The sequence below is a fragment of the Myripristis murdjan genome, chromosome 23 (genome assembly GCF_902150065.1).
Source record: "Myripristis murdjan chromosome 23, fMyrMur1.1, whole genome shotgun sequence".
Classification (NCBI taxonomy): Eukaryota; Metazoa; Chordata; class Actinopteri; order Holocentriformes; family Holocentridae; genus Myripristis; species Myripristis murdjan.
In genome coordinates, this window is record NC_044002.1 from 5,848,069 (window position 1) to 5,863,740 (window position 15,672).

Below are 15,672 nucleotides of genomic sequence, written 5' to 3' on the forward strand. Positions count from 1 at the left end.
TCCTCCCTCCCTCCCTTCCAGTCTCACTTCTCGGTCCGGCACTGTGATCCGGACGAGCGGAGACTCGGAGCACTGCGCACTGGAAATAATGTCCCATTTATCTCTTTGATTTTAACAGAAAAGGACTGCAAGATGCTGGTCTGGACCCTGCTGATGTGTTTCAGCCCCTCCATTCTGGGACAAGTGGTGGAATCTCAGTTTGAGGATGATTTCTACTCCGACCTGTCCGACTTTGATTTAGACATTGTAAGTCATTTCAGATATGACAGTGTACACATGGTGCCACCAGTTTGGGTGTCTTCAGCTGACCGTTGTGTATTGTGTCCACAGGCTCCACGCAGGGTCCCTCGGCAGGTGAAAACCATACTGACCAAGGTAAAAAAAAAAAAAAAAAAAAAAAAAAAAAAAAACATCATCAAAAAGGCTGTGGACTATGAATTTATGTGCGCTTTTTTTTTTTTTTTTTTTTGGAAGTTCCCATTTTTCGGGTACCCTGTGCATTTTGTGTCTTGAAATGGCTGAGTATGGTATGGCAAGGTGTAGCCTACATGAGTCGAAAAACTGAACTTGAACACCTTATCTCTATGAGGGTGAGCAAAGGTCAAGCCAAAATCTTCAGCCATTTCTAAACAAAATCACCTTAGGAATTCAGGACCAGTGTTCCCTAAGCTGGCGCTTTGGTGACCCACATCTAACAACTTAAAACACCGATTAAATAATATGTCAGTGCTCCATTTTGACCCCAGAAATTCAGTCAGTATTTGTGACTCTGGGAGTTCTGAGGGTTTAGTTTTCTGCCATATGCTTGGAGTTTAATGAGCTGACGGCCCTGACTCCAAAAATAAAATAAAATAAACAAGAAAAGGAACAGTTTAAGTGACCTTCAATGCATGACCTATTTTGTGTGTTTGGTGTTTTTTTTTGTTTTTTTTTTTAATCAGAAGTGTATTTTGTCATCCTGAATCCTCCTCAGGGTGTGACGCACGGAGGCGCTGCCAAACGCGCGTCAGATGCGCCAGAGTAGCTGTAATGCGCTGGCTCTCTGCAAAAAACATTCCAATATTTGGGGAAGAAGTGCCACTAGCCTGATATGTTTTTGGAACTTTACAGGGGAATTTCATTTTCTCCTCTGGGGTCACTGAAGTTTCATCTAACTTCAAAGGAAATTGTGGAGTTTCCACTATACGCACGGCTCAGGACGCGCGCCACAGTACCCAAATCGGGCATTAAACGCACAAAATAACCTTTCCAAATATGATGCAATGCTGATTTTAGTGGTGAATGTAAACTTGGTGACTTAATAATGTGAATATGCCAATGTGCCGAGCAGGAGAGCAAACCGCACATCCAAGAGCTCTCCATCAAGACCACCATCATCTCCCGGTACGCCTTCACCGCGGTGTCCTGCGCCATGCTCAACCGGCACTCCGCCGCCGCCCAAGGGGTCTTCCAGTTCCAGATCCCCGCTGCTGCCTACGTCTCCAACTTCACCATGTAAGAGTTTGAACAGCAAGAGTAACTTAAGGTAGTTAGTGAAGCCTAAATGTTGCAGAGATGCTGATTTGAGCCCCTAAACGCATCAGTAACTTTAAGTGTATCGGCTCAGAATTGGACTCGGCTTGGATCTTGGACAAATAGATTGGCTGCACACGCTTGATTCAAGTTCATTTTCTTGGTCAGTGATCACAGGGCTTGGCTGAATGTGACGCTTGCGCATACCTGAGCTTAAGTGAGTCCTGTGATCCTGTCCTGTGATCTTGGAGTGTTTTATCAGAATGCTGGGGGAAAAGGATCAAATACAAAATGCCAGAATTTTTTTTGAAAGCCATGTCTTTAAAAACATGTCACAAGAGGACTATTCAGGTCCGGTGTTCTGTAAAAGCTGACATATGTCTAATAATTAATCACCAAATTGTAATAACTTCTCAGTCATTATTCATTGTTCCACATGTAAGTGGGTTTAGAAGTTTTGCTGACTTATATTATGTGCATGGAGTTGACCATGGTGTTTTAGTGAATCGACACTCCTATAATTGGTTGTGTGGTTTTATGATGCTTCAGTTACCATGGGCGAGGAGGCCACAAAGGCTGCACACAGAGGTTTATACTGCCATTAACTCACACGGTCACTTTGGCTCATTCATGCACAGCGCTGTTAACTGTAAATGGGTGAACAACGGGATTTTGTCCACAAATTTCACCTTTTGTCTAAGAAAACACTGCATGAACCAAGACAATAGGTGGTGCTGAATAAGAGCCACCAGCCTAATCCTTGACCCCTGACCCCATGAACCAGGATCGTCGGAGGGCGGGTCTTCCAGAGCGAGGTCAGGCCCAAGGAGAAGAAGGTCAAACAGGGGAAGGGGGAGAACAGCAAACCCAAGAACAAAGAGTCAGGTGACACAAGGTAAGAGAAACCCCAGTGTGTGCCTGTGTGTGTATGTGTGTATTGTGCACGCTTGAGTCTGTGTGTGGCCACTCCTATAGTCTGATGTCTCTCTGGCGTCTCCTTGTAATTACACAGCAGAAGTCAGTCCCTCTCATGTTCCTATTTTGCAAACAGGATTGATAATATCCCAACTAAAACCTCTTTTGACACAACCAGGAAGCCACAAAGAATGTGTGTGTGCGTGTGTGTGTGTGTGTGTGTGTGTGTCTGACCAGACTGGAGTGGGTCTGCAAAGTAAGATCATTGCCCTGGAGAAAAAGAAATGTCACATAAATCTGTGACACGGCTCTGACAGGAAGAAATGACATCACGTTGTTTCCAGCTGTCGTCCGAAAAAGTGACATTTCATAAAATGCAAATGATTCATCGACTCCACTGTAAAAGACAAGAGGAGAGAAGGAAGGGAGGAACTGAAGTGCAGGATGATGAGTATAGAAAGAAGGGTGCAACACACACACACACACACACACTTGCACTAGGCTCAGTATCAGGTCACGTTGCACTTCCATATTTATGATATCACCACTTGGACAGTTTGCTTTGCCACTCCACCCCCTCTGAGTGCCTCTCCTCCCTAATTGCTCCATTTCTCCCTTTTTTTATTCCCAAATCCATTCTCTCTGTCCACTGCTCTCACTTGTTACGTTTTTATTTAACCTTTATTTAACCAGGCTGGTTGTTAAGATTTCAAGAGAAGTAGAATCATGTCAAATAAAACCTGCAGCCCAACAACATTCAAAAATCTACAAAGGCAAAATATACAGTCATATAAAAGAAATCACAATGAAATGAGAATAGTCAAGAAAGAGCAAGAGAGAGCAAAGTGAAATCTTCTCTGCAAGTGCTCTTAAAGACACTGGTGCACTATCAAACTAGAGATGCACAATATTTGATTTTTTGCCAATATCCAATATGCTGATATTTTCCAGCTCTTTTGGCCAGTTGCCAGTACTGATATATGCACATCCTTCTTTGCACCTGATTGCAGAGAACATCATGTCTCTCTTGTAGTGGAATTAACATTATTATGCCTGCTCTTACAATGATGGCCCACCTGCAGATGCAGACATAAAATACAATGCTTTTCAAACTGTTCAGAATTCAGCTACATCAACTTAGGCATACAGCATGCTGTTTCATACTGTGTCATATATTGGCAGAAATTTTCATTTCGGCTTGATTCCAATATTTCATTTTAAAGCCAGTACTGGCCGATATGGACGACATGCTGATATTATCATGCACCCCTGTGTTAAACTAACCAAGGACCAGCTCTTTCAGTTTTTAGTCAGTTCCCCTGTACGGGGAGTGGAATTTAAAGCATTGCCATAATAAAGTTAGACTAATATGGGATGTGGCAGACTGACTGCAGTTCTGATAGATTTATATCTAAGATGACAACTGCCAAAATTTTGTGCAGATATTCAGCATTTTTAAATCTAATACTGAAAAAGAACAGAAAAGTATTTATGGTAGGTGTCCATGAAAGGCAACACACACGTTATCTGCTGCCTCTGGAATCTGGAATAGAAACTGTGGCTATTTCTACCATTAAAAATATTTTCAACATAACCATTATGTTAAGAATAAAATCCTGGAAAATACATTATTAATAATTTTCTGATGCTATCAAATATAAAATGCTAACTCTAATGCTAGCCCTGATTTTCTAAAGATTTTTTGCACCGGTTCTTACAGACAACTGGTGTGGTACTGATCAGTAAATATGCAATCAATAGACTGCATCATATCTAGAGGTGAATGACACTGACTGCTTGATGTCACATTTTTAATAAAACACCAATATTCTCCCCATATCGGTTGTTCCTCATTTACTGGCCTAATACTCCAATCAAATGGTGGCTTGAAACTGTCCCACACCGGTTTCATCCTGTCTGCTCTGTCCTCAGCTCTGAGTCGGAGGTGGAGGTGTTCAGGATGGCAGTCAGCATCCCGGGTCGAAACCGGGCCGTCTTCCTGCTGACCTATGAGGAGCTCCTCCAGCGGCGTCTGGGACGTTATGAGCACGTGACCAGCCTGAGGCCACTGCAGCTGGTCAGCCGGCTCAGCCTGGAGGTCACTGTCGTCGACCACTCGCCCATCACGCACCTCGAGGTGCTGCCGCTTCGCAACGGCAAGAGCACCAGCGCCTCCAGCGCAGGCTCTAATGCACCGAAGACACTGGGTGGGCTTTTAATGTTTTTCTCATAGTTTCATCTTGATACTTTAAATTTTTTCATACAGCAATAGGGGCACTCCTTTAATTTTTTTCTTCTCATTTTCTTCTTTGCCTCCACATGTTCTACTGCTGTCATTTCGCATACCTTGGATATTACTGTACTTTATAGTATATTTCCATGCTTTATTTTTTTTGCTGTATCCTAGCACCATTTCATGGGATGCATTTTCCCATGGGAAAATGTGATGAGCAGACTTAACAAAACTTAACAAATTTAAGTTGTCTTACTTTGGGCAGTGTGGCTGATAAAATGTTGACACTATAATGACTCTAATTTACATATCAAGTGAGCACCATCACAAGTGCGGATCTCAGCTTAGGATTCCTGATTCAGTGATCTGATGGTGAGGTGTTTGTTTTTCTTGAGTCTGTTAAATCACAAAAACCACTTCCTTTCTTTACCCCTCAGTCAAGCCTGAGCCTCCCATTACCACTGCCATCAAACAGGAGAAGAACTTCTGCAAGATCACCTTCAGCCCGAACATTGTCCAGCAGGCCAAGATCACCACCAACGGCAACCTGGGAGACTTTGTGATCCGCTACGATGTGGAGAGAGAAATGGGGATAGGAGACATACAGGTTGGACTTGTAACAAATAGTTGAAAAACACATTCCGTACACTTAATCATGCAAACATGCAGAACATGCAAAGCTATGGAAAACCTAATCAGGCAACATTCATATATATTCCTGGAAAAATCTGCAAATAATATCCATATATACCATGACTAAAGCCTGTTCAAGCATGGTGGATAGGGCATACACTATCACAACTTAAGCCTAAGGAAAATCAGAAAATCAGAAAATCAGATTGTGCTAAAGCACAGGTCAAACAGAATAGTTCTCATATTTTGAATGCAAGAACACAATTCTGTAATCCAGCCATACACACACACACACATCCACCCACCTGTTAGCAATTCATTTCTCTGGATTGCTGCCACCACTCTCGCTCTGCAGCCAAACTCTGTCTTCTGAACAATCATGCGTTTTACCAATCAATCAAACGCTACTGCAGCTTTCTCTGCCTGCTCTGAAGTCTGTTTACTCCTCTGTTTCCCAGGTTTTGAATGGCCACTTTGTCCACTACTTTGCTCCCAAAGACCTGCCTGTTGTGCCCAAGAATGTGGTGTTTGTGATCGACACCAGCGCCTCCATGCTGGGAACGAAGATCAGACAGGTAGAACAGCACACTTGTTGAAAACACAAAAGAACACTGTTAAGGTAAAGCTCTATGTGATGATTTTGCATTTTGGTGGACCCAAATGGCAGCAGGAGATAACTGACTGAATTTTTGAACGTTTGAAAGACTTCATTTAAGGCTATTTTTTTTTTTTTCTTACTGTGGTGAAAAAGTAACATATCACCACAGTTTGGCGGTTAACCAAAAAATGGCTTTCCCATTCACTTTGAGTGGGAAACTACGTGGTCTGTATCTCCATTAACCTCCTAGCGACTCAGAACCAGTGTCCACCTGGTGTTTTTCAGGGTATCTGAACATGCTGGTCTTTGGACCGTGTATTTACGACCTTCCGTTCTGGAGATATCAAATTTTGACATATTTCAAACTGACTTTTGGCCAATATCTCTGGAACAACCTTGTAGCGACTCCAAGGCCCACCTGAGGGTTTTTCGGGGTCTCTGAACACGCCTGTCTTTGTCTAATGCCCACGGATTTATAGGCTAAGCCCTCAGATTTCGTGGTCCAATCCATGGACACTCCATGAGGGACTCTGTAGTAATGATCTCAACCCCACGGTAGGCATCACATAACTGCGGTATCGTGGTATTGCGGTTTTGCTGTCATGCAGTTATCGTCATAGCCCTGACTTCATTACTCAGAAATCATGCAAGATGGTCACTAAACTAAAGGTCCGGTGTTCTTTGAACGTAGCACTTCTTCACTGACAGTTTTGGATTTTGACCCTATGCGTATCACCCGCAATCTGCAACGTTTAACTCTCCCGCCAGTGTCAATATTGGAATCTAATTTTGGCAAATCTGTATCATCTCGATTAGTGGAGAAGGGACACTGTTGAGACACTCCTGCTTTGAGATTTAGACAAGTAAGTTGGGTACAATTCTACATAAAATCTTGCCAGGTGTCGCCGTAAAGCCCAGTTTATGTCAAAAGTGCCAAAGATAAGATCAGTGTCATGTTTCCCTCGGGTCAACTGAAGGAAATCTGATGAATTTTTAGACAGCTTTGCTTGAGGTTTCCCATGCAAAGCAATTTCAAAGAGCGTTTCTGCATAGCGAACCTGATACCCCGCCTCCTCACACCCACACCGGAATAACAATATCAGACCTTTTCCTCCATCTGTAATAGCGTGATAATCCCCTCGGCCAGAAAACGATCTGATGTCTGCAGCTGCCACACAGCACATCCCACTAGAGTGAAGAGTGCAGCAGCAGAAGAAGAGAAAAACTGAAAAACAGATTGCAGCGAGAAAGAAAAGTGGGATCGTACAAGGCCGTGCTGTGAGGGTGGAGGGTCAGTGTCTATGGGGTAATGGAACTTTCTGGATGACAGCACCCTCGACCCCTTGAACCGTCCCCCCACCCAACACCAGCCCCCAGCAGTCCACAGGAACAGAACAAGAAGTGTGTTTTGATGCGGCTCCACAATAGAGGTTTTCACTGTAGGTCAGTTTGTGGCTCTGACCTCTGCTGTATACAGCCCGTATAGGCATCTGGCCGCCCCACCTCCCTCTATATGACACCCACACTTGTGGCACATTTGACGATGTTCAGATTGTAATAGTTACAGGACAGGACAGTAGGCATGTGTGCGTGCTGTTGTAGTTTTACACTCACTAGAAGGCACTTGGACAGCACAACCCTCCACCAAAGTGACGCGAATCTCCAACTTGTTCCTTCTGTTAGTTTCATGGCCGTTGCTTAAACTTATAATCAGTGGTGAAAATCCCTGGTCAGGATTACTATCACATCAGGGATTTGTTTTTGCTTTTGTCTCATGAAAACTTTGCATCTGCAGTTTTGAACATTTTTATGTTTTAACTTCAGCTGAAGGATTACATGGTCCTTCTCTCATCCTTCTTTCTGTTAGCTGTTGTTGACCCCATGGACCCTTGATCTAACTATGTAATATTCTTTCTATTGCTAACACCAAGAGGAATGAGAAACTAGTTTTCTGCCGTTCTGCATATATTTCCAGTAGTGTTTTTTTACATTATCTGCATGACCCAATGTATGTCTGTCTGTACGTGTGTGTTTGAATAATCCGTGAAGTCATCAAAGCTGATGAACACCACAGCTGGTCGGAGGACTGTGATTGGCAGCATGTGTGTTTTGTGTCCAACCCTTACAACAACAGTGTTATAATACAATAAACAGCCATAACCATGGACATAAAAGTCACAAAGAGCCTTATAACCAAATAAATAAAATGTAGCAATGGCATTTGAAGACTGACTGAGAACCTTATTTGAATTTAGGACATGTTCAAGCAAAAGAAAAAAAAAATTAATGTTCCTCGTGCTTTTTGGTGAGCTAGTCCCTTGATGACGGCCACACTGTGTCTGAAACATAGTGGAGCAACTTTTTCTTATGAAACCCTTGATGTAACTATGTATATTTTTATATATACATATACAATATACAATCCATTGTAAGACTGACTGAGAACCTTATTTGAATTTAGGACATGTTCAAGCAAAAGAAAAAAAAAATTAATGTTCCTCGTGCTTTTTGGTGAGCTAGTCCCTTGATGAAGGCCACACTGTGTCTGAAACATAGTGGAGCAACTTTTTCTTATGAAACCCTTGATGTAACTATGTATATTTTTATATATATAACTGCTCCTTTTTCAGTGAAAGTACGCACTCAAATCCAATGTTTTTGAATGCAGCTCTTCAACCTTTTCACTTTCTCTCCATCTGTCTCTGTCCCTGTGACTCTCTTGCAGACTAAGGATGCTCTGTTCACTATTTTGAGGGATCTACGTCCCGGCGACAACTTTAACTTCGTAAGCTTCTCTAACAGGATCAAGGTGTGGCAGCCGAACCGCCTGGTACCGGTTACACCCCTTAATATCAGGGACGCCAAGAAGTTTATTTACACGCTCACTCCCACTGGAGGTGAGAGACTCCTCTGGAGCCAATCGGGAAAAATTGTGTGTCCACTAATCTAAATATCAAGGTCAAGTTTCTCATCCAGGGGTGTTCATAGTTTGCTTTGCATGTTGTGTGATGGACTTCACAATAAACTGGAAGGTTCTCTGATGTGTGAAGGGAAGAAAAAAATGGGGCCAAATCGGACATAACATCTAGGATTCAACCAATTATTAGGTCAATAGTGGGTTTTTGCCTCCTATTTGATGGACATGGCGACATGATTTTGTTGGATTTATTGTAAAAGTGACTCCTGGTCGTATATACGAAGCCCTTAACCTGAATGATAATTTGATTAAATTTCACACAAGTCTGCACTAAAATGTTTTATTTCTTTGCGATGCAGGATTTCATTGAAGAAGTTCTATTTCTACCTTGCCAAGAACACAGTTCTAAGGGAAACACTGAATACTATATTGGGGATATACATGGTGAAGAGACTGAATATTAGCATGAAGAATTGAAAATTAGCAGCTTCAGTGCAAAGATATCAAGGTGGATCTGTCTTGAAAAACCTGTATGGACCTAAAATTACTGGCTACCAACAAAACGGCCTCTTTAATGGGGTTCCATTTGATTCTTGAAAGTTACTAGACTTATGATAACTATCCAGTCTATTTCCATATCCTTGACTTTTCTATATAAGCAACAATCTCCTGTGATGTCCTTCCACTGCAGGCACAAACATCGATGATGCCATCCAGACCAGCTCCACGCTGCTGAGGGATTACCTCTCCAGTGCCGATGTCAGCCAGAACAGCGTGTCCCTCATCATATTCCTAACAGATGGACGCCCCACAGTTGGGGAGATTCAGTCCCCTGCCATCCTAGGGAATACCAGGTCAGCCGTACAGGAGAAATTCTGCATCTTCACCATCGGGATTGGGAATGATGTGGATTACCGGCTGCTGGAGCGCATGGCTCTGGAAAACTGTGGGATGATGAGACGCATTCATGAGGAGGCTGATGCCAGCGCTATGCTCAAAGGGTGTGTGTTTTCCGCTCTGTCTCTCCATGAATCCATTGTATAGATATTTTCTGACTCATTTCTTCCATCGCAAGCAATTTTAGCTCTTGCCTCCCACGCGGTATGCCTTACTGCCTTTATCATTTTCATTTACTTAGGTTGCAATCTGCACGGATCTGTTTTTATCATTTGTCTCCATCTTTGGTGCTCAGTGCTGGTTGCTGTGGTGTTTCTGCAGTTCTAAAACATGTTCGTTCCCAGGAAAGATCATTTAACATCTTCTGTTTAAAGGACAAGATGCTAAAGTTGATGTGAGCTGACTATAGGTTAAGAAATTAGCCTCTACTTAATTCCTCCCCTCTCTCCATCTCCCATGTCCCTCCATCTCTCATCACGCTATGAGGGAAAGAAGACTGCAAATGTGACGGTGCTGACAACAGACCTCTTTAATCAAGCTCAACATGTGGCAGCTAGAGACTAAAACAGCCACTCTCTTTCTCTCCTGCACACTTTTTTCTTACCTTCACACACAGTCTTCGTCTCTCTTTCTTCCACACACAGACAAGGTGTTTGTTCAGTTGAAAAGGAATGTGTGTGTGTTGTGAAATGTGTGTCTGAGTATGTGTGCGGGGTTAACAGATAGACTCCACAGATAATAGCCTTGGCTCCGCTTGAACAAACACGCTGGTAAAGAGGTGAAGAGGTTTACTGCAGCATGACACCAAGGACAGGACAGAGGACCCGCGCACACGTGCACACACATATACAATCTTCTTAAATACCAACAACCTTAAATAACCACACCTTTGTACATACGCTTCCATCAATGTGTGCACAACCTCTCAAGTGAGATACAGGGGTTAGGGGAGTGGGTTTATGTCCGGAAGGCTGCTGTCTTGAGTCCCGGAAACATTTAGAAAAAACTGGCTGAAGCAAATCAATGCACAGCACTCTCCACTTGTTCAGAAAGTATGATTGATGTGCCCTTAAGCAAGGTACGTAACCCCTGACTGCTCTGCTTGCTAACCAACAGTAGAAGACTGTAGCTGTGCTGGGCAGCTCCCAGTGTGAGTGTTTGGGACTATGTAAACATGAAGCAGAGCAGTACTCAGATATGTCAACTTTCTATGGATAAACAAAGGTTAAAAATGCCTATATAGAAGCTTCTACATTATCACCAGTTCACAAAACACCAATTGATTGGTGACCTGTTGCAGTCATTTGACTGTTCTTTTAAATCTTTGAAATGATTCAGCTGCTGCCCTAGCTGCATAGATTTGTTACTTGTCATCGGTGTAATTCTGTTCTTGTTGTCTTTTTAACCTTCTAAAGGTTCTACGATGAGATAGGGACTCCCCTACTGTCTGACATTCGGATCAACTACACAGAGGACTCGGTCCAGTACGTCACCCAGCACCTGTTCACCAACTACTTCAACGGCTCTGAGATCATCATCGCTGGAAAACTGACCAACCAGAGCGCCGAATCCCTCCATGTCCAGGTTACTGCCAGCAATAACGACAAGAGTATCATCCTGGAGACTGATGTGCCCCTGCGGCAGCGGCAGATGGAGACGGAGAAGCACGTGAAGACGGCTACGGCAGCAGCAGGGCCTGAGGTGAAGCCTCCAGGGTCAGCAGTCACACAGGCATTAGGGGTTACTCTGGGATTGATAGCAGAGGACTTTGTGGAACGCGTCTGGGGTTTCCTGAGTATCAAGGAGGGACTGCGGTCACGACTGCGCAGTCAAACCAGCAGGGAGAGGGAAAGTCACATCCAGCAGGCCACCAACCTGTCCCTTGCCTACCACTTCCTCACCCCACTCACCAACCTGGTGGTGGAGAAGCCTGAGGTCCTGGCTGATGGCACCATAGCCCCGGCACCCACTCTCGCCCCTGACACCAGCAAGGCTTCCTCGTCAGCCAATGAGCTGCCCAATGACATGGACGAAGACACTCCTCAACATCTTGATGGGAAGAAGCCAGGCAGCCAGAGTTCCACTCTCAGCAAGATTACTGGTAAGGCTATTAAAGTGTGCTCTTTGTAAACTTTGGTGTACAGTGTGTCTGAAAAGTTTGAAGTGATAGGAAAAGTGCCTGCTACATGAATATTAAAACTGTTGGTCAGAGGTATAGTTCAAACTCACACCTCCATTCAGAGACCCCAAAATGTTATCCCTTTCGCCATGTCCACACTAGTATTTTCACGCTGTTTTCCCAAAGCCCGCCATCTGCATTCAAACACCCAAAAATGCATGAACTCCCCTGGTGCAGATACTGGGCCCATGCAACTTCTGCTCTACAGTGTGCAAGGTGGATGCATTCGCTAGGTCACGTGACAATTTTTCATTGTTGTGTCCAGAAAGCTTCGCTCTCCCTATCCAAACAAAAACATTTTCAGATTTTGAAAAGCTCTGTTTTCGTGGGTGGAAAACAGTGGCTTAGTGTGGAGGGAAGGTTATGCATAAAAAAAAAAAAAAACATGTTTTCAGATTTACCTGGCTTAGCGTGGACATGGCCTTAGACAACGTCTTCTGCACAGTCAGTCTCTATGCTGATAAGAAGTGCAACAAGAAAAAATATTCAAATATTGTTTTTCTTGTAGGTAAAGTTGTGAGGAGGCCAGTCAAGAAATCCATCACCATCTCCAAAACATCAGGTGATTTCCCATTCTCTCTATCAGCGAGGACATTTTCATCATCCTGTTTCTCTGGTTGTCATTGGCAACCCATTTCTGCGCCTTGAGGTGTGACTCTTTCCTATATATATGTAGTGGTTACGAGGCTCCATAAGAAGATTTAAAAGAGAGGAGAGGGGAAATGTACAGTAGACTCTCTCTCTACACTCTCTGTGTGGGCGGCCTGTAATTTGGGAGTTCGTCAGACAGACGGTAGTGATCACACAGACAGTGCGCGGTTAAGATATGCCTCTGAACATGACCTGAAAAAAGGAAACACGCAGGGTCTAATTGAAATACCAAAAGCAGGACTAGGTGGCACTTTAAACATGCAAGTGCGTGTTCGCGAGCACACACATCGCCAGCGAATGGGACAGTGTTTGGGAGACTAAAAGATGAGATGTTTGTGTGTGTGTGTGTGTGTGTGTGTGTGTGTGTGTGTGTGTGTTATAGTAAAGAGAGGGACCCCATCAGAGGCAGTTAGTGAGGGCTAATGACCCTGTCATTACTGTTGCTCTCTCATCTTTTCTCATGTCATCTCTCCTATTCATCTCAGCTAGTTCTCACAGGCCTGAGGAAACTCCAGCCAAACATATAAGCTATCTGATAGAACACAGTGTAACTCCTTTGAAAAAGATAGCTTCCTTGCCACTTTACACTACATTGTGGGAACTCGAGTTTTTTGTGACTTTTAAACGCACAAAGCTACTACACACAGACATACATGGAGAAGAGAAGTTCAAGGGCGCTTAAGCAGTTTCTGTTTCTCTGACAAACTTGCTGGATTAGTATATTTCTGAAGGCGTCATCTCTGTCCCTTTCTCATACCCTCTCACCAACTCTGCCTCAGCGGATGGTGACCCCCACTTTGTGGTTGAGTTCCCCCTCAGTAAACTGACAGTGTGCTTCAACATCAACGGAGAGCCCGGACACATCCTTCGCCTGGTCTCTGACCACAAGTACTCTGGTAAGACTGGATCTCTCCTCTTTGCTGGCAAAAACAATGACGAAATATAATGACATTTTCATCAACAAATGAAAAAGAGGTGGAAATGCCAGAAACAGACCAATGAAAACTCAGCTGCTGACCTTTTTATTAACTTGGCAACCATTACTTTTGATAGTGCAGTGTAAAAACAAAACTAGACACAATTAAGCTATTATGAGGTATGTATATCGGGCACTAACATAGAAACAGAAAAAAGTGAAAATGTTTCAGTGGAATTTGATTAAAACTTTCATTTTCATGGATTAAAACTACCTGAAGTTTTTGTCAACAAAAACTAGACAAACAAAATTCAAATGACTACAATGTGACAAAAACTAACTTTAGTCAAAAGACTAAGACTAAAATTAAACAAAATTGGCTGTCAAATTTATATCAGATTAGATTTGCCTTTATTGATCTACCGAAGGGTAGAATCAAATGAACAGTGGATTTGAGACTGTTTGTGTCTCCAGGTGTGACAGTGAACGGGAAGCTGATCGGAGCCCCAGCTCCACCAGGCAGCCACAAGCAGCAGCGTACCTACTTCAGCACCATCACCATAGTGACGGACCAGCCTAAACGGGCGTACATCGAGGTGACACCTAAGAAAGTCATTCTGGATGGCCATGACCGCATGGTCCTGCCCTGCGACTCCACGGTTGCGGTAGAGAGCGGTGCACTGTCGGTGGCCATTGTGGCAAAGTCTAATGTGACCGTGACCATCGGAGGGACCATCAGCTTTGTGATCCTGGTGCACCAGTACAAGAACCCAGCCCCCTACCAGAGGGACCATCTGGGGTTCTACATCTCCAACAGCAAGGGGCTGTCCCACAACTGCCATGGCCTGCTGGGTACGTGTACACCGGGTTTTCATTTTAGCACATTAAGAATTTGCTTACTGTCATTTTATCAAAACCTTTCTATCAGGCAGACATTGTCATCCACTTTTGAAAGTCCTCCCTGTCTGCAGCTGGTGCACATGCTTGCTTCATTTTTTGGATTTATTTCACAAGGCTGATTGGAGAAATCATTCCAGTGTTTAGTGGGAGAATTTTACTCAACAGCTTCAGGGTGTTGGTTTGTAAAACCTGCAGTTAAATTTGCCTCAGCCTGCCTTAAAGAGCTGCTAACCAACCAAAATGATTCTGAGTTTCTTCTAGTTTACACAGTAGAGTTTTACAATCACATCATTATCCAAATGCTGTTTCAGAGGATCTCCCTCCCTACCAAGGATAAAGCTCAGGGGAAACACTGAATCTTTCTCATTTTGTGCATAACAATGGGGCAATTTTACCACAAAATATCAGCAGCATTAATCCAAAGATGTCATCATTATCTTTCAAAAACCCACACTGGCTGAACCCTAACTGAGCTTGTGAAATAACTGTTGCCACTGTCTCATTCTGCTTTCAGGTCAGTTCCTGTATGAGGAGGTGGGACTAGCAGAGCCTCCTGCCAACATCTCAGCACAAGCAGACATCAAAGCTGCACGAGTCCTGAAGGTGAAGGACCGCTCGGTGCCGGTGATTCAGAAGACCAGGCGCATCTACAGCGGGACACAGAGCGTCGACTGCTGGTTCGCCAAGAACAATGCGGCCAAGCTGATAGATGGACAGTATGAGGACTATTTGATGTCACACATGTTCGACACAGGGGATTGGCCACATGGGACTAACAGCGCCTGAGGTTACAGCCAATCAGGAACCTGACCAGGGGGCAGCCCATTTCACTCAGTGGTCCAAAAAATTAACCGCAGCTGTGTCATTTTGATGTTTGACTTCAATCTTAACTAAGTTTTACCCCATACCCCCTAAAAATCACATACCTTTAGCCCACAAAATCCTTCAACTCCAAACCCTTGAAGAACCATACCAGTGAAGGAAAGTTTTGAATTGAATGTTTGGCCCATTTATTACAATTTACCCACATTTTACACTTCAACAAGCCATTTTGCAAATCAGGTTGGGGGGTACTAATGATTTCATACCATGTGATCAAAATCCCTCAATTTTCAAAAAATGTTTTGGTTGAAACACACACCTTATACTGGTCTTCTTCTGTGGCCAACAAAGTCGCTGCCAATCATAAATCACAGTCCTGATAATTCTGTCTGCAAAGCAAATCTTTCCCAGGGACTATTTTCCAGCGGAGGGATCGTTTCACTCCACCCAATTTCAAGCCATCAAAACACAACAGTGCTGCTGCTTTTAGGAAGACGAA

The 15,672-nt window shown here is 43.6% G+C and overlaps 1 protein-coding gene across 1 annotated transcript; it reads left to right on the top strand.

Moving 5' to 3' along the window:
- Positions 1 to 54: 54 nt before the first annotated feature.
- Positions 55 to 15,231, top strand: itih5 (inter-alpha-trypsin inhibitor heavy chain 5). The gene is made up of 14 exons (XM_030045323.1): positions 55 to 246; positions 331 to 375; positions 1,331 to 1,494; positions 2,297 to 2,407; positions 4,360 to 4,634; positions 5,098 to 5,267; positions 5,752 to 5,868; positions 8,617 to 8,788; positions 9,500 to 9,809; positions 11,121 to 11,806; positions 12,393 to 12,446; positions 13,315 to 13,431; positions 13,926 to 14,303; positions 14,866 to 15,231. Exons 1-14 carry the CDS (start codon positions 133 to 135, stop codon positions 15,135 to 15,137), a joined length of 2,985 nt encoding a protein of 994 aa, XP_029901183.1. The 5' UTR covers positions 55 to 132; the 3' UTR covers positions 15,138 to 15,231.
- Positions 15,232 to 15,672: the final 441 nt, after the last annotated feature.